Here is a 19,451-nt window from a genome sequence, read left to right on the forward strand (position 1 = left end):
GCCAGCATTGTGGCGCAGTAGTTAATCCTTTGCCTGAGACATCAGCCTGCCATATAGGTGCCAGTTCTAGTCCGGGGTGCTCCTCTTCCAATCCAGCTCTCTGCTATGGCCTGGGAAAGCAGTGGAAGATGGCCCAAGTCCTTGGGCCCCTGCACCCCTGTGGGGGACGCAAAGGGGGCTCCTGGCTCCTGGCTTCCAATTGGACCAGCTCCAGCCATTGCAGCCATTTGGGGAGTGAACCAGTGGATGGAAGACCTTTCTCTCTGTCTCTCCCTCTCACTGTCTGTTACTCTACCTCTCAAGTAAATAAATAAATAAATAAATAAATAAATAAATAAATAAATCTTTATTAAAAAAAAAGTATATGGCTGAACCAGTATCAGTTTGGTTAGCTGTTAGGTATTTTCCTCATAGGTACCAGAAGAAGAAGCTCTTTCAAGCATCTCCTGGTGGTTAGTAACTCCTGCCTTGGGAGTCAGCCTTCTGTTCCACAACTTCTGGCAAGACGGTTTAGTTGTCGAGCGGTTAGGTCAAGATGGCATCAGATGGCAGGGTCCAGGTTCTTGTCACTGACACAAGAAAGAATTCGAGGACAAGACACAGGTAAAGGTCAACAGAGGAATAAGATTTATTTGCCTGCAAGGCAAAAGAACACACTGTGGGAGGTAGTGCTGGCACACTCAATAGCTGCACTCAATGAGGTTCAGACTCATCCCTTTATATAATCTGGAGGCTTATGTGGTTGTGTCGGGGGCCAGGTGCATATTAACAGGGGACAGAGTTTGAGGTCTGAGTATCATCCATTTCCGTTTTGGGAAGTCTCAGATGTGTCATGACATCAGGGGCATGATGGGAGTAGAAGTGTCAGCCATGGCAGTTTTATTGTAATAATATTGCAATTAGCTAAAAGTCATCACAGGATGCATCTGGCAGCCATATTGGTTCTTTGTGGTCAGTACCAATTCAGAGTGACATTTCCTGGAAGCCATAGTTTTCCACTGCATGAAATTGGGGGGAGGGAGTTTAAGGGGATTAAGTAGGGCTGCAGGGAAGGGCTGCCGACCTCTGCTCCTCCTTACTGGCTAACTCCTTGCCTACAACCAGTTTCAAGAAAGCTCCTTAACCTTTCTGTGTGTCCCATTGCCCCATCTGGGGAATGGTATTGATGCTAGCACACAGCCCATAGGGTGATGTGAGAATTAAATAATGCATGGAAAGTACTTCAGAATGCCTGGGCCAGAGCAAACGCTCAGTGACTGTTAAATATTATTTTAATTATATATTATTTATATATAAAATAATTATTATAATAATTATTATCTATATATTAATAATATATATTATTAATAATATTAATAATCATTATCTATACATATTATTATCTAATAGTAAGTATTATTATCTATACATTATTTTAATGTATAGACACATTAAATGTCCTAATTTTGAAAATAATTATTATCTATGCATATTAATATTTATTAATTACTAATAATATTAATAATTATTATCTTTGAATACTATCTATACATATTATTATCTAATAATAATTATTATCTATACATTATTTTAATGTATAGACACATTAAATGTCCTGATTTTTGAAAAGGGATTTGCATATTTCAAAGACAGGACCCATTCCCCTTGTACCATACTGTCCAGTGGATCTCTTTATTTTTGGTTAAAATTAGCAAAGACAGGCTAGTTCACATGTGACTCAGAACTTCAACTTTCAGTTGCAGTGTAATTCAAGGTGAAGTTATGCAGTTTCAGAGAGGGAAGGCCTATGGATCAACAGGGTGTGCCCGGGCCTTGCTTCTCTGTCATGTCCCTGTGGGACTGCACCCAGGGTGACTCCAGGCCTGGGGATCCTGGACCTTATCTTCTTTCAGCTGCTGTTCTCAGCTCCAGATGGTCTTGCAAATCACTATGGGAAGCCTTGTAAAGGAGATTAAAAATAGGGAAAGAGCAAGCCAATCTTTAAGCTCCTTGATAAAATAAACCACTTCTTCCTAAGCTCAGGACAGCAAGAAACAGTTTAACAGCAATGAAATAAACTCACCACCTGTTTGTGCAGCAGCATCAAAGACTTCTGACAAACACAAGAACGCTTTGATCATTTTCAGCCAGAAGAAAATTATGAAGCTCTTCATTGATAGTTCATGGGGAGTTTGGGGACACTGATCAAAGAAAACTTTCATGACTATAGACTGGAAATGAAAATATCTGCATATAAGCTTCTCCAGTACACCATACTTCTTTCTATGGTGAATTGCATATAAAAATTCAAATGTTCGTCTTATAATTAAGCTAAATTTTATTGACACTTCCATACCCTAAAATAAGACTTTAACATGTTTTTAAGCATCTGTGTTCTTTTGTTGAGACTTTATAATTACACAGTTGAGATGGATTGAGTGGGCAGTGTGTAGTGTGTGTGTTGTAGACTCCCTCTAGGTTACTGCAAACCCGATTGAGGAGACTTATAAAAATGAGGATGCTTTGACATTCTCTGATGATCCTTAAGAAAAGTTCCCATAAGTTTTTCAGTTGTATAACAGCATTACATGATTGTGGATTTCACTTTCAGTAATGTAATTATACAGCAGAGGAGCAAAACGTTAATGATAGGAAGCGGTTTGTTATGGGCATTTTATTGCATTGATTTGAACATTTGAAATGGAAAACATGAATTATTTGAAAGTAGGATTCTGCTATGGGAGAAAATGCTGCTGTGTGAATGGCACAAAAAGCAAAAGATGAAGTTCAGTGTTGGTTTTGAGTGAAAAATTAGACATTTCTTGCGGTGTAGGTTTTTCTTTAAAGAAAAAGAATACTTATTTTGTAGCCGTACATTTTGAGTGTGAGCTGATTTTCCTGGCTAGGTAGTAGCTTCTGCCTCTGATGTCATTGGAAGGCATTTAACAAAATATGTGAAGGTACTTCAAAAGTTTGTAGAAAATGGGATCTAAAAATAGGTATATTTTGTTGCAAAAATATTGAAATCTATGTTATGAGGAGTCTTCAAAAAGGTTGTAGACAGTGGAAAAATCTATGTATGAATTTCACATTCTTTGCATGAAAATAAGTGCATCTTTTGAGTCATTTTTCTATGAACTTTTTGAAGTCCTTTCATCTATGATATGACTTCAGGAATAACTCCGCCTAAAAATGTAGAATCATAAATAGGAAGAACATCATAGACATCTCAAAATAAATGTGTTGATTGATTGCAAGGAAAATGGAATGAAAGGCAGATCCCCTCCCACCTTCAGACCACGCCCACTCAAGCCCACTACATTCAGTATTTGTCCCTAACTGCCACATTCTGCTCCCTCTTAAAAGTAGAATGAAATATGCTAACACAAAGACCCTCAAAGGAAGCATTACAAAGCTTTAGTGCAAAAGATCTTTCTTTACCTAAATCAGTGGGTCATTCAATGATTGATACTTTATTGGAAAAAAAATCTGACGTTTGAAATTTAGAGAGGTGTTTGGTATTAGTTTTAAATTAGCTCCTCAAATACCTCATCGAAGAGGGAGAAGTGAGTTGATGAAATTCTGAAGTGGCGTCATATGGAGCTAGCCTCCAAGTCTGGTCCTTGACTTGTGGTGCAGGTCTTGTGCCCTGAGTTGGGGTAGAAGTCGCTGAGGGCTCCCCACCCAGCTGAAAGACTGTGAAACAAGGCCAAAGGCCAGTTCCCCTGACTCAACAAAGCTGTTTAAAGGAGAAACAAAGAGGTAGCTGCAGGTGTGTTTTGTGCTCTTCTTGTGAAACTAAATTCCATGTGATGATCTGAGCTTATAAATAAATAAGATACCCTCTGGGCAATGAGCATACAAAGGAGCTGTTCTGCTTCGGTGACATCATCAGTAACGGTCCATGCTTTCCTGTGTGGTTCACTTGTCTCCTGAGACTTGCCAGGGCAGTCCTTAGAACTGAAAGACACATGGTGTTTGGAGCACAGGGATCTGTTTTATCTTGCAGTAAAATATGCTTGCACTGAATTTAGATACATGTGTGAGGAAATAGCATTTGTATTAGTCAAAGCTGAGAAATTTAATTAAGAATTATGTCTCTTGTTATTTTCCCCGTGGAAGTGTTTATAAGGACTGAGCAACTTGATGAGTAATGGACATATTTAAAGGGTGTCTGGTGCTGATCATGGAAACCAAAAAAAAATATTAATATTTGCTCCTGTTGGCAGCCTCTTAGTGAAGTAATCTCATATGCTGAATGGCACCCCTGAGGTTTTTTAGCATATAAATTCTAACAGGTATCCAGTCAATTGTGACTTGCAGGGATAGGATACTACTTCTTACAAGAGATGAGTCCCAAATCAACCCACGTGTGGAAAAGATCATTCAATTTGGTCTGCCTTACTGCCTTACTTTAAAAAAAAGCACAGCTAAGGAAATCTAAGTGTGCCAACCTCTGTGAAGTTTGCCTTACCACATAAAGACAGAGTGTATCTCAGTGACCCGACACAAATGATGTTACGGTATCAGCTAGTAGTGTTGATGAGGAAAACTGGCCACAAAGCAAAACCCCAAACAAATGAATCTACAGTAGCTGAATGGTCATTAGAACCAGGACTCTCGACCTCAGGGTCTGGGAGCCAACAGGGAGAGGTGGGGCTTGTGGTGATATGCAGATTGCTGATTTCATCAGGAAAGGGAGCCATCATTGGGCTCCACTGATTGTTGCCACGTGGAAGTATAATTCCAGTGATGCCAGATTTTACAACTCTGAAAGAGACACTGAAAATTTGGGTTTTGCGTGAAATCTTTTATTTTTTGAAATGTTTATTCAAAACTCAGGTTAGGGGGAGGGGCTGGGAAAAGCCCTTGCAAGCCAAACAAAATCTATTTGGGGGCCAAATTTGAACCCAAACTAGAGACTTGCATTTTGTAGCTTTCTGCGTTAACTAAAGTGGTAACGTTGGTAAGGTGGTAGAGGAAATGTTGGTGCTTTCCAGTATGTGTATGGAAGACAGATGAGGTTACGTTGAATAGTTAGGTCCTAAAGAGCTTGAACCTTCACATCAGACTGCTGGTGTTTACATCCTGGCTGTGCACCCTGGGCAAGGTACCAGTTCTCGCTGTATCCCAGTTTCCATGTCAGTGAAACTGGAATGATAACAATTGAAATTTCAGAGTTGCTGTGAGGACTTCCATGAGCTAATCTATAGAAAGGGTTTAGCACAGCACCTGACACATAATATTTGCTAAAGAAATATTGGCTATTATAATTTTTACAATAAAATGGTACTCCAATGATGTGCCCCTTTTTTGTTTTTGAGGAAGACATCCCCTGTGACTGTGGAGGGTCTGTTTTGTGTTGAATATGAGTTAAAGGTAAAGTTCCTGGGGTCAGCAAGCCAGGATTTGAATCTTTGCTGTACTACTGCATAACCAGAGGAAGTTAATTAATTTTTCTAAGCCTAAGATTATTCATCTTTAATACAGAAATAATAAAAATTCAATGAGATAATATGGTGAGAGAAGACACATAAAGTCAATGCCTAGCATCCATATGTGTGTGTGTATGCGTGAGTGTGTATAAGTAAATGGTAAATGTTAATTATTATTACTTTCCCATTCTGTAGAAGTTTCATATTTTCTTTTTTTTTTTTTTTTTTTTTTTTTGACAGGCAGAGTGGATAGTGAGAGAGAGAGACAGAGAGAAAGGTCTTCCTTTGCCGTTGGTTCACCCTCCAATGGCCGCCGCAGCTGGCGTGCTGCGGCTGGCGCACCGCGCTGATCCGAAGCCAGGAGCCAGGTGCTTCTCCTGGTCTCCCATGGGGTGCAGGGCCCAAGGACCTGGGCCATCCTCCACTGCACTCCCTGGCCATAGCAAAGAGCTGGCCTGGAAGAGGGGCAACCGGGACAGAATCCGGCGCCCCGACCGGGACTAGAACCTGGTGTGCTGGCGCCGCAGGCGGAGGATTAGCCTAGTGAGCCATGGCGCCGGCCAGAAATTTCATATTTTCAAGTGCATTTTAGCCACTTTTTCAATATTTAATATTTATTTGTTTGTTTATTTATTTATTTGAAAGGCAGAGTTACAGAGAGAGAGACTGAGACAGACACAGAGCTATCTCCCATCTGCTGGTTCTCTCCTCTAGTTGGCCTCAATGGCCAGGGCTGTTTCAGGCCGAAGCCAGGAGCCTGAAACTCCATCTGGATCTCCCGTGTGTGTGGCAGAGGCCCAAACACTTGAGCCATCTTCCACTGCTTTCCCAGGTGCTTATTATCAGGGAGCTGATTCGGAAGTGGAGCAGCTGGGACTCACATGGGTGCCCACATGGGATGCCAGTGTTGCAGGCGGTGACTGAACCACTACACCACAATGCCAGCCCCTAACCACTTTTGACCCACTATTTGAGGACACTTCAAAAAGTTCATGAAAAAATGTGTATTATGGAAAGAAAGAAGGCTCATAAGTTTGAAAATTTTTCTCACCAAAATCAACTTTTCATTCTATTTTCCGTGAACTTTTGGAAGTACCCTCATATTTAAGGGAAATGGCATTGCTTTTCAAATTAACTTCATCTTCATGTGCCACATTACACCAGTGGTTCTCAGTCAGAGTGGTCCCACCCTTCAGAAGAGGTTTAGCGGTGCTGGGAACTTTTTTGGTAGACACAACTGAAGGGAGTGCTACTGGCATCTAATGGGTAAAGGCCAAGGGCATTGCTAAACATCCTTTATACACAGGACAGCCTACCACCCTCCCCACCAATAACTGTTCAGCCCAAAGTGTTGCTCGTACAGAGCTTGAGAAGCCCTGCAGTACAGCCATGACCTTGATTTTCTGCTGTCCTTGTAAGCAAAGGAAGGGGAGTTTTTTTCTTTTTTCAAAACATTTACTTCCCTAATTTTCAGATAGAAGTTAAAATCTGTAAAACCACATTCAGTAAAATACTCTAAAATGCCTATTTACGTATTTGCTTTTAGTTACAAAAGTAATAAAGCAGGGGAAAATTAAGACTACAAAAACATATCTATAGAAAGTGAAAATTTGTTTTTTTTTCTCCCCTCCCAGTCTTATAATCATTGGAAATGCAATGGTTTCAGTTTCATTACTTTGTATTTTTAAATACATGTGTACACTGTTAGGTAGTTTGCATCATTAAAATTGATGTCCTTTTTCCTTCCTGAGCAATTAGGTTCTAAACCCATTATGTAGGCAGAGTGAGGCAGACACCAGGAAGGCTGGCCCAGCGTGGGCTGATGGAGCCCCCAGGGGGAGGGAGACATGGATGTGTTGGGCTTGGTGACCTGGTATGGGGTGTCTGAGCCCAGACAGTGTGAGGAGGCCATCCATGGGTATACAGCCCCTGATGGGTGTTAACAAAGGCCATGTAGGATGAAGAACGCAACGAGCAAGGCTTGGTCCAGGGAGAGGGGGCCAAGAGCCAAGGGAGTGCTCCAGGGATGATGGGCAGGCAGATGTCAGAGGACATGAAAGCTAGCTTGCAGGGGCTGCAACAGAGCCAATTTGAGCATAAAGGAAGTAATGTAAATAAACAAATAAAGCTACTAACTATAAAAGCTTATTGAATAAAATAGGAAACCATGTGTCTTATGATAAAATATATAAATGAATACATTGGAAGTCTGATGAGGAACGGAATGTTTATAAACTTAAACTCTCCGCCAGAAAATATTAATCCCAAAGGGAAAAATTGTAACTGCATAATGGGAGAGCCTGGGAGACACCATCTTATGCCAATGGTAGAAGTCCCTGTCACTGGTGATGTGATGAGTCAAATTCGGGCACCACCTAATAAAATACTGTGGCGGGCAGCTCCCAAGAAGATGGCCCTAAATTCCTGGTGTCTATGCTCTTGGGTAGGCATCTGCACATCCAAATGAGTGAAACTGTGTAGCTGACAGAATACTGTAGACGTCATGATGGGTGCCTTCTTATGCTATGTCATAAAAGCCATTGCTCACTCCAGGGGAGCCAGCTGCCATGTTGGGTAGACACTCAACTGACCCTAGGCAGAGGACCATAGAGGAGGACATGTTTGTCCTGACAGCCAGTACTACCTTGCCAGTCCTGTGTGCCAATCACCTTGAGAGCAGATCTTCCAGTGCCCGTCAAGCCTGCAGATGACTTCAGTTCTGTCCAACATCTTGGCTGCGGCCTCAGGAAAGACTGTTCAGCTAAGCTTTTCCTGTGGCACAGCAACTATGCAAGATAATACTTACTGTGTTCAGATTAGGGCAATTTGATGTGCAGCAACAGGCAACGAACACAGATGCAGTGAGAGAAGAATATGGGGTCACTTCCATGATGTTCCTGTCAGAGATGCATTAACCTGAATCTGGTCCTAATCAAACCTAAAACAAGCACTAATGGCAAAGCATTCTGCAAAATGGCTGGCTTGTGATCTCCAGTAAGGTCAGGGTCATAAAAATTAGTTCCTGAGTGAAGGGCACTGGAGACATGACAATATTCCATGCAGTGCCTGATTCTGAACTGGAGTTGCTTCCTTAGGAAGGATGTTTTTGGGGCAGTTGGCAAAGTCAGCAGATTGAGGATTGAGTGATAGTGATGGGTCAGTGTGAATCTTCTAATTTTGATGGCTACACTGAGGTTATGTAGTGGAATGTATTCAGGGATGCCAAAGCAAGGGATTAGTAACTTCCTCTTAAGTGATTATGGGAAAAAGTTATTTCTACTGTATTGCAACATTTCTGAAAGTTTGAAATTGCATAAACATTTATCAGGTTATACAGAAAGAAAAGATAATATTATAGAATCTGCCCTTGGCTATAATAATAGTCTCATTGTCCTTTTTTTTAAAGGGCATGAATTTTATTCTTGTTTATGTAAAATAGGATGTATATGTATTTTTAACCAATTTCCTATTGACGAGCATTTAAATTGCTTCCAATTCTTTGCTGTTATAGACATTTGATTCTTCATTATTATTTTGAACAATGCAGCTAAATAACTTTCAAAGTATATTTGTGTCCTTGTTCAGTTTTTGCCCAGGAATAAATCCCTAGAAGTTAAATTGCTTTGTGAATGGATATGCATCCTTTCATCAGTTTTGTCATCAGTCATTCTGGTAGACTACACAAAATAGACTTCAAAGGAGATGATGTTCCTAATTTGCTAGTTCATTCAATTTGTCTTTTTCTCACTGGAAAGTAATTTCTATGGGAGTGGGAACTGTGTCCATTCCCAGCATTTGGGCAATGCATTTATTATTTGCAACAGCAGTAATAGTGGACATTTATAATGTGCTTGACATTGACCTGAGGATATTCCTTCTGTTGTTACTGGCCACAGCCCTCTGAGGTTGGTAATATGGTTATTGCTACTGTGCAGGTGAAGAAACTGAGGCACCAAAAGGCTAGGATTTTGCCCAGTTGCACACTGCTCTTTAAAGATGGATCCACTGTGGTTGACTAGTGGCCACTGTGCTACGTGGGTTCTCTCACTGAATAAGTGAATCAATGAATGACTGGCCGGTATACTTGATTCTTTCCCACATTTCAGATATCTGCCATCTTTCTGTGTGTTTTTTTTTTTTTTTAATGGGAATTAGAGGGAGTGGCGTGCCTGCTTTGTAAGAATCAAATTAGTTTTGTGGGCCTCTGGACTCGATGTCCAAGGGTATTTTTCAAATAGTATGTGGAAAATGGAGTGAAGATAGAAGTTTATGTGGATGCAAAAAATTTTGAAGTCCATGCATTTTTTTTTCATGATCTGTGTTTTCTGTGACCTTGTTGAAGGCCCCTCATGTGTATGGATTTTAAAAATTTTGGCACCAAGTACACATTTCATTTTATTACATTTTCCTGCAAACTTGTTGAGGTGCTTTCATACTTTCTACCTAGTAGTACTCTTCTGGAATTAATCTCCATTCAGATATAAAGTATAAGTAGTTCTTACCATAAAATTTTATGAATAGACAGAATATTTGAAAAGATGGAGTATTTGCTTGATATAACAAATAAAATGGTAAGTCTGGGCATGCAGTTTGAATCCAGGGACAGAGGACTTACAACTTGCTTTGCAACACCTGCCTCCCTTTGCACCTGCCATTCCCTGCACCTGCAGTGTTCACTGTCCACCTCCCACAGGAGGAACTCTAATAACCATTCCCCAAAGTCCTGCCTGATGGCCACCTCTCCCATTGAAGATGGCTGCATTTTTTTCTTATCCTTCTAATAAAGGTTCCATCCTTCCTCAAAATTCCCCAAGTCCCTTTTATCATACTGTTATAGGAAGACAGCATTCTAAACATACCTTGTGTTGATTGTGTAAAGTTCTCAGCTCTCTTAATAGCCTATATTCTCTGGGGCCAGCGCCATGACCCACTTGGTTAATCCTCCGCCTGCAGCACCGGCATCCCATATGGGCACCGGGTTCTAGTCCCTGTTGCTCCTCTTCCAGTCCAGCTCTCTGCTGTGGCCCGAGAGGGCAGTGGAGGATGGCCCAAATGTTTGGGCCCCTGCACCCACATGGGAGACCAGGAATAAACACTTGGCTCCTGCCTTCGGATTGGCACAGCGCCAGCCGTAGCGGCCATTTGGGGAGTGAACCAATGGAAGGAAGACCTTACTCTCTCTTTCTCTCACTGTCTATAACGCTACCTGTCAAATAAAAAACAAAAAACAAAAAACCTTAAAATAATAGCCTATATTCTGTTAGTTTTGTTCCTCTTATAAACTGCTAACCAGTATCTATTATAATATGTTGTTTAGAGGATGGAAGTTTGTTGAAAGGGTGCATGAATTGTCTCAGGGAAATATATTTTGACTTTTTTTAAATCGTAAGAAGAATATCAAGATTTGTTACTATGTATATTCCACATGTTTAGGAATTAGAACAAATTAAATGGTTAGATGTGTTTTTTTTATTTGATGGTTTGTATTTTGTCTTTAGTTTACAACATATTAAGAAACAAGAAGTATAATCAGCTTTCGTTCCTGTATGACCTTTTGTTCTTTTCATGGCTACAACTATCAACTTTGCTTTTCCACCCACAGTTTCAAGTCTTTTTTCTTTAAGTAGGTGGCTTTGGAACATCACAGGTAATAAAAATCAATCAGAGATAAGTGGAATTTTTGTTCAAAGGCTAGTCCTTAAGGGTGTGTTCCCGTTAAGAGACTTTTTACTACTAGATTTGTTTTCAAGCGTTTGTGTAATACCAAATCTCCTTGCCAGCTGCAAGAAGGGCTGTCCTTGAATCCTGTTCTGAATACGATAATAAAATATAATCTCTTCTTCACACATATATTTAAAAAAAGAACTTGGGGGAGTGTTAGGGATTGTCATTTGACATGATTGAGCTTTGTTGCTAAAAGCATAGCCTTGGCCAATTGTTTCTCTTCCCCCGCAAAGAGTTCTTTACCCACAGGATATGGACAGAGCTAGAGGGTTTTGTTGCTGAAAGCTCAAACAGCAAGTGCAGAGAAGTTCGAAGAAACAGTATCAGTTTTTTAAAAATGTCATTGCTTATGTAAATGCTGGTGGGCCTCAGGCTTCCTTGAATTGGTCGGATATTAAATCTTGCTTTATTTATTTCTGGTGAGTGGGATGTTTCTTCCACCAAGAAAGCACTGTCTAGGAAGAAGGTCATTGAATTGAAGGTTAGTTAGTGCTTGTTTTCCATTTGTCTGGCTCTGGATTTTTTGGTTTGTTTATTTTTTTGAGTTTGGTTTCACAGTTGTGTGATTTCCAGGGTAATTTAGAGGCTAATATATTTTGTTGTGGAGCACTTCTCTAGGACATTACTGAATTCTGTGTTCTACTGTTACTCATCTGGCATCTCAGCATGCCCCCGAATGCCATATTTTGGGGTGTCACTCTCCGAGCCCCAACACTTCTCTTTTATTCATGGTAAATTCTTGCTCACAGCCTTTGCATTTGAGCTTCTCTGAATCATGTTTATAAGTTTGATTAAAGTCATACTTTAAAGAATCTCTTTCTTTGGAGTTACTTTTTCACTTTTAGTTAATGCCTTCTGACAAAAATTTGCATTCTTGATACCTAATCTAAAATATGTTCAGAAAACAGTACAAACTATGAATATTTAAAAATTCAGCCTAACTTGGGATGTCATACTCTGCAGGGGAGAAGAGAAATTTCTGCTGTGCCCTCTGAAGGATTGCTGGAATAAAACAAGTAAGAGAAAAGGCCCAGGTTTGGGAACATGCCCCAGGGGAAAATCCCAGCAGGGGCATAGTCGCTGGAGCGGGGAGACCTACGGAGCCCCCAGTGACTAACAGACTTCTGCAGCCTGCTTCTCACAGGGGAAGGGCAGGATGGGAGACAACTTGGGAGACTCCTGAATTACTCTTAGAAGAAGGAGTGGTCCTGGACACAGTCTCTGCCATGTGAGTGAGCCCAGGGGACAGGGCCTTGCAATAGGGTCCATCCATGTGTGGCTGCAGCCCCCACTCTTCTGAGATAGTTAACAGGATTTCAGGGTGAGAACGGACAGCAGTTGTGTTCTCTTATGCAGGTTAAGGTTCTCTTAAAGCAGATTAAGAAAACTCAAGGGTGACCTTCTCCCTTCACTTGAGGGAGAAGACCGACCTTGATTCTGAGCCAGCTTTTGAGGCCTTTGAATTTTCTTTAGATCCAAATGCTCGGCATCCCCAAAGTGCCATCTGTTGGCCCCAACCTCTCTCATTCATATGAGTGGAAGATTCTTGGTCACAGCCTTTTTTGGATAAACTTAATTTGGGGGCTTGCTGAGGTTCTCCTTATTGTTTCTAATTGTGTGGTTATATCTCCAAACTTTATTTAGCCAAGAATATTTTAGGGGGGACCCGCATTGTGGCACAGTGGGTTAGGCCACTACATGTGAAGCCAGCATCCCATATAAGAGCACCGGTTGGAATCCTGGCTGCTCCACTTCCAATCCAGCTCTCAGCTAATGCACCTGGAAAGGCAACCGCTGCTGGCCCAACGACTTGAGCCCCTGCCTCCCACATGGGAGACTGGGATGGAGTTCCAGGCTCCTGGCTTCTTGAGCCTCTGGGATTGAACCCGTGAATGGCAGATTCTCTCCCCCCTCCCCAATCTGCCTTTCAAATAAATAAATATTTAAAAAGAATGTCTTTTGGGAGGGGTACTTGATAAGTGAGAAGTGATTACTCTGTGTATGAGATGCAGCACTTTTAAATAGACGTTTGCATTTTACATTCCATGTTAGCTGTGGAGTTTGGGCTGGTTTTCAAACGATACTCAGGACTTGGGCAATTACTTCAGTGATGATTCGAGGCAGGGGGCACCTTCGTGTTCAGGTCTCTGGGACTGGACGCACATCCCCGAATCCGCCTTTGTTCTCCACGTCTTTATCTGGTTGCTGTGGCACCCGCCTGCTTTGTCTTTGCCTCTCTGAGCTGGGTGTTTTGTGCCTCAGCCTGTCATCTGCGCGAATAACTTTGTTTACACTTAGCAGCAGTACTGAGAGCATTTCTGGTGAGAGAAGGGAGTAAGGAGAAGAAACCGGGGGAGTGGAGAGGGTCAGGGGAAAGGGGGATGGGTGTGTGTGTGGGGGGGGGGGGGGTGTGTGTGGTTAGAAGTCGAGAAAAGCAAACAGAAGTGGGTGTGAGGGAACAAGGGCTTGCAAAAGGCCAAACAGGGGCCGCGTGTGCCCTGCGGGTGGCGAAATCCTCGGGTGGGAGGTGCACAGCGCCCAGGCTGGGGCGCGAGCTTGTGAAACTACTAATGGTTCAAAGAACCTCCGCGGGGATTTGCTGAGGACAGTCGCTGTAATGTGTTAGTCATCCATTATCTGCTTCTATTTTTGCAGGTTCTGAATGATGACTGACGCGGGTTGGTGTGAGCTCCCGCGCGGTCCCTGTCACTCCCCCGCCTGCAGGCACCCGCGCGTCTAGCCCCTCAGCGCCAGGGCAGCGAGGCGGGCAGCTCTGGAGCCAGGCGGCCTCCCTCTCGCGCACCGGACAGCAGCGCCGCCCGCCCGGGGCGTCCGCCTGCCTGCGGCCCGCGCCCCGTCGTCGCCTCGCCGCTCCCGCCGGCAGCCGGCGTGTGGCCGCCGCAGGACGCCCGCCGCGTCCGGCATGAAGTAGCGGCCCCGCCGGCCGCGCCGCTGCCCGGTCCTCTCCGCGCGGGGCCCGAGCGGCGTGGCCATGGCCGGCCGCGCTCGCAGCCTGCTGCTCCTCGTCCTGGTTGCCCACGGCAGCTGCCTGGGCTTCCGAAGCCCGCTCTCTGTCTTCAAGAGGTGGGTGTGTGTGTATGTGTGTGTATGTGTGTGTGAGAGAGACGCAGTGTGCATGGGGTGCATGGTGTTTGCACATGTCATCACTTTTAGGAACCAGAATGCGAGCGAAATCCACAAGGCTGAGGTGCTGAGCTTGAACTACTTGGGCTTTTAGTCCAGCAACTTCTTGTAAAAGTCACCCTTGCAAAACAGAAGGGGTTAAAAAAAAAAAAAAAAAAAGGAAAGGAAAGGAAAAAAAAAAGAAGGCCCACTGTATTGTAGCCAAGCTACTCTGGCTTTGAAAACTCCCATTTAGAAGTTGTGATTTCCAATACTAATCACTCCCTCTTGGGGAGATATTTCAGAAACTACAATGCAGCCGCTTATAACAGCTCAAAAGAGTAAAAGATCAAGATAGATCAGCGGTGGGAAGCAAATCACGGGCCGCAGTCGCTCACAAGGAAACACGGAGCCCTACACACACGCCTCCTAATTACCGCATTAAATATTTATGTACTTGCACATTTGTAATTCACATTGCAGTCTTTTATTTTTTCCCCCTCATGCAACTCTGCCTCCTGGCTAGATTATGCTTGTGGGCTTTTTTGTTTGTTTGTGTATTTGTGACTAATAATTCTGGACACTCACAAAATAGTTATAAATTTTTTTGCTAGGTTCTGGTGAATATACCATCAGAAAATTGGCATGCCCATGATATTAATTTCCACTATATTAATACTGTACCTTCATTAACTAGAAACCTGTGTCTGTTTTGACAGGTGACTCTCCAGTCAACTTTTGTATGTAGAATGCTTGGTTGCTTTCATCATATGTATTTTGTTTACAAATTGGGTATATGTTGTTCTTGGACTATAAAATGCAATTCTGAGTATCTTTAGGAAACTCATATAGTTTTCACTTCTTTAGTGTTCTCACTGGGTCAAAATAAATAACATTTAACCTTAAGGTCATAGAATTTCTTCTTTTTTTTAATTACCCTTCTCAAGTTTAGATTCCATCATGTTTAAGAATAACAAAATTATCTTCTTTTTTTTAAGGTTTAAAGAACCTACCAGGTCATTTTCCAATGAATGCCTTGGCACCACCAGACCAGTGATCCCCATTGACTCATCAGATTTTGCATTGGATATTCGCATGCCCGGGGTTACCCCTAAACAGGTGAGGAATTCTGTTGTCTGTGATAAAGTAAGGAAACTGCACCCTAAGCTGCAATAACTTCTTTAAAAGTAGGCATTTGCTTTCCGGACTCCTGGGGTAGGGCTGGAGTCATTGAGTACTGTAAAAGGAAACAAGTGTTTTTGAGGTACATCTTTCAGGTAAATTTCCTTTTTAAAGTTTTAGTCCTGTTGTTATTTGTGGTTTGAAATGCAACCTGGAAGATTTGCACTGTGAGATTTACTGCGGAGTGATAGCCTCTGGAATGCTGTGTGGAAGTGTGCATTAAAATCTGAAGAATTATTCTAATAAAGGGAAATGATACTGAGCAGCTGCATCCAAGAGATTACTTTGTTTAAATACCCTTCTATCGCAGCCACAAGTTGAGAAATAAAAACATGTGTTTACTGCCAAGAATTTGAAAAACAGAACATTCCACTGTTTCCAAAGTTAAGAGAACTATGCATACAGGTGGCTGATGGTGAGTTTTCTTTAATCAGACTTGCTTGTTACAAGAGATGTGTTTGAAGGAATACTGGCACAGCTCATACAAATGTGACTTCGGGAGCATTTTGAGCAGAACAAGGTGGTTGCTGGGACTTCTCCTGTTTTAGGAAAAACAGGCTCAAATACACTGCCATCGTGTGTGCGAGGTGTTTCATTAGGCAGAAAAAAGCCAGAATTAATTATGCTTTGCAGCCAGGCAGTGCAGGGATTTATACGTGTCATTGAAAGATAGTCCCTGCTTTTGAAGGGCTGCAGACACAGGGAGAGACCTGGGTGTTGTACAGCTGCCTGGCTGATGACTCACTGTTGCAGATAACATTCTATTTTTCTCTCTCTGGGTTTTTTTTGTTTTTTTTTTTTTTTTTTTTTTTTTTTTTTTTGTACCAGGAAAATAAAAGGATTTTACTTATTGGGGAAAATTCCCTTTGAAATTGACATCCAGTACCTCTAGAAAATACACATAGGCCTTTTACTTGGGGACTAAGGACTGACAGTCATTTATTTGAAGACCTGTGTGTTACCTAATTAACCACGAATAACTACTTTACCACTGTAAAAAGACCCTTCCTCCTCCCTTTCCCCAGTGACCATGCGGATGTCTTTTCTGTGCATTCCATTGCTGTCATCCTGGCCTTGAATTGCATCAGCTCTTTATTTAGTATTTAGGCAAAAAATAACAATAATAAGTGTGCTGAGATTGAAGCTGGGGGTGAAGAACAATGGTTGCTGTCTGTGCAGTGTGCCGCTTGCTTCTTGTCTCTTCTCACTGTTGGAAGTGATTGTTTCCTTGTATTTGCTTAAACTGCATTTCTGTTACCTCTTTGCAAATGTCCACTTAATTGCTCTTTTGATACCCTTTTCCCACAAGAATATCGTTATTTCCTTATTTGCTGTGGCCCATTATTATCTTTTTCTTTTTTTTTTAAAGATTTATTTATTTATTTGAAAGTCACAGTTACACAGAGAGAGAAAGAGAGGCAGAGAGAGAGGTCTTCATCCGATGGTTCACTCCCCAATTGGCCACAACAGCCAGAGCTGTGCTGATCCAAAGCTAGGAGCCAGGAGCTTCTTCTGGGTCTTCCACATGGGTGCAGAGGCCCAGGGACTTGGGCCATCTTCTGCTGCTTTCCCAGGCCATAGCAGAGAGCTGGATGGGAAGTGGAGTAGCCAGGTCTCAAACCGGTGCCCATGTGGGATGCTGGAGCTTCAGGCCAGGGTGTTAACCTGCTGCGCCACAGCGCCGGCCCCCAATCTTTTTCTATTCATTATTTAAGAGTAGTGACATTTATATTATTTAACAATAATCCTGGGCAACTGCATTAAGATCAGTAAGCTCAGAAAAAGTTACTGGAGGAATTGAGTCTAATAAAAGAACGTAGAGGAGTTCCATTTTCATAAAAAAGATTGTTCATTTAAAAAAATCTGATAATTATCAAAACAACTCCAAGGAAGAAGAACATACATGACTGAAATGATTGTTTTGATTTTGGATGATGTGTATTCAACTTGGCTCAGGTGGTGAACATTTGCTGGTTGTCTTCCCAGCAAAGGTAGATTGCCTTCTTGAGCCTTCGCGGAGACCACTGGGTTCCCAGGAGCTGTCCATCCAGACTCCAGAGGTGGAGCACGTGGACTGGGATTAGCAAATGGCTGCATCCCACCTCCCCTTCCACAATGATTGGTTCAGAAGAAAATGGGTGACTTAGACCTGTCCAGTCAAATCTTAGGACCCTGGTTGGTAATGCTTCGTTTTATTGCACATGAGCAATAGGCATGCCACACCTGGGATCTGCTAAGTTCCTGAAGAGCCATTTCTAGAATAAAATTAATATCACAGAAAGCAATACAGAGAACAGGAAGATGGCAAGTTCTTGCTGACAGCCCTAGTTATTGAGTTCTTAGTTAGGGTAGCCTTTTTTTTTTTTTAAGATTTATTTTATTTATTTGAAAGAGTTAGAGAGGGAGAGAGAGAGAGAGTCTTCCATCCGCTGGTTCACTCTCCAGATGGCCACAACAGCCAGAGCTGTGCCGATCTGAAGCCAGGAGCCAGGAGCTTCTTCTGGGTCTCCCATGTGGGTGCAGGGGCTCAAGGACTTGGACCATCTTCTACTGCTTTCCCAGGCCATAGTGGAGAGCTGGATTGGAAGAGGAGCAGCTGGGACTAGAACCGGCACCCATATAGGATGCCGGCACTTCAGGCCATGGCTTTAACCCACTGCACCTTTCTTATGTCCACCAGGTTAAGTTGAGACTTGTCTTAGCTGCAGCTGAAAACTCTGAGTAAATGACTGAGTTTCTAGGCCTGATCAGCCCTGAACTGGTTGTTGAATATTTTTTCCACTTTTCCCCCATCAGTCTTGATTGGTCACATGCCATGAGAACCTGATTGAGTCTGTCTGAAGAACAGGTCATTAACCTTGCAAATTTCCGTGAGAAATGATAGGCTTCCTATTGAACACACCTGGAAAGGGACAGGTACAGAACCCCAGAAGCCTTTCTCCCTCCGAATTTGCTGTTCTTGGTGAGGAAGACTTAGAGCTATGACACCGTGAGTATTTTTGGTGCAGAAAGTGTTCTTTTCTTAAATGCAGATAAAATAAGTGTTAACACATGTCCTTAATAGGAAAGGAGCTAAAAAGATGAGAAATACAAAATGAAAAAGTATTTAAGGAACAAAGAGAAGGTGAAAGTGAAATAAGATGTGTTGACCCCCCCCCCAAATTAAAATTTGACACAATGGAATGATTAAGAACAAAAATAAAGGGGAAATTTTCAGGAATAACTAGAATTGAAGAGCAAACATTTAAAAGGTCACATTAAAAAGGAATAATAAAAATGTGAAATCTAGGAAAGACATTGAGAAATTAGAATGTTTTTTTAAAAATATATAATTTTTATTTAAAAATTTTTAAACTTTCTGCTTTAAAGTTTTGAGAGAGAGAGGGAGAGAGAGAGATCTTTCAGTTTGTTCACTCCCTAAATGCCTGTAACAACCAGGGCCAGGCCAGGCCAAAGACAATAGACCAGCAATACATCTAGGTCTCCTATGTGGGCGGCAGGGGCCCAAGAACTTGCTTCCTTGGTAGGGTACATTAGCAGGAAGTTGGATGAGAAGGGGAGGACAGGAATCAAGTACTCTGACATGGGATGTGGGTGTCCCAAGTGGTGTCTCAGCTCTTGTGACAAATGCCCACCCCTAAAATTTATTATTATTTTTTTTTAATGGCAGAAGATCAGGAAGAACAACAAAATTTAAAGAGCAAGAACTCGAGTTGGCAATGGGGGTAGATCAGATTGGCTAAAGAAATATATGCACTGAAAAAAAAAAGAAATTTATTCATTCAATAGATATGAACACCACAAGTGTGGGCAATAATGGGCATCAGTAAATCTGATTTAAATCCTTTCCTGTGGAAACTTGTGATTGGTAAGGGGCTTGGACAGAGAAACATGCAGACGCAGAATAGCCAGAGAGGCAACCTTAGACCTAATACAGATGGAACAATGAACTGCTGGGCACATCGAATACAGGCCTAGATGAGTGTCTTACCAAGAATATTCTGCCAG

At 42.1% G+C, this 19,451-nt stretch overlaps 1 protein-coding gene across 6 annotated transcripts in view; it reads left to right on the forward strand.

Annotated features, from left to right (window-relative positions):
- Positions 1–19,451, forward strand: part of PAM (peptidylglycine alpha-amidating monooxygenase) — a 338,531-nt gene that overhangs the window by 132,082 nt on the left and 186,998 nt on the right. For 5 of the 6 annotated variants that reach the window (XM_051853946.2, XM_051853949.2, XM_051853950.2 and 2 more), the window contains exons 2-3: positions 13,794–14,222; positions 15,260–15,380. In XM_051853946.2, the coding sequence (XP_051709906.1) occupies positions 14,131–14,222; positions 15,260–15,380 (213 nt within the window). In that variant the 5' untranslated portion in view covers positions 13,794–14,130. Of the gene's footprint in view, positions 1–12,101; positions 12,155–13,793; positions 14,223–15,259; positions 15,381–19,451 lie in introns of all 6 variants that reach the window. The other variant, XM_051853947.2, reaches the window with a different exon arrangement.

This window comes from Oryctolagus cuniculus, chromosome 14, assembly GCF_964237555.1.
Source record: "Oryctolagus cuniculus chromosome 14, mOryCun1.1, whole genome shotgun sequence".
Classification (NCBI taxonomy): domain Eukaryota; kingdom Metazoa; phylum Chordata; class Mammalia; order Lagomorpha; family Leporidae; genus Oryctolagus; species Oryctolagus cuniculus.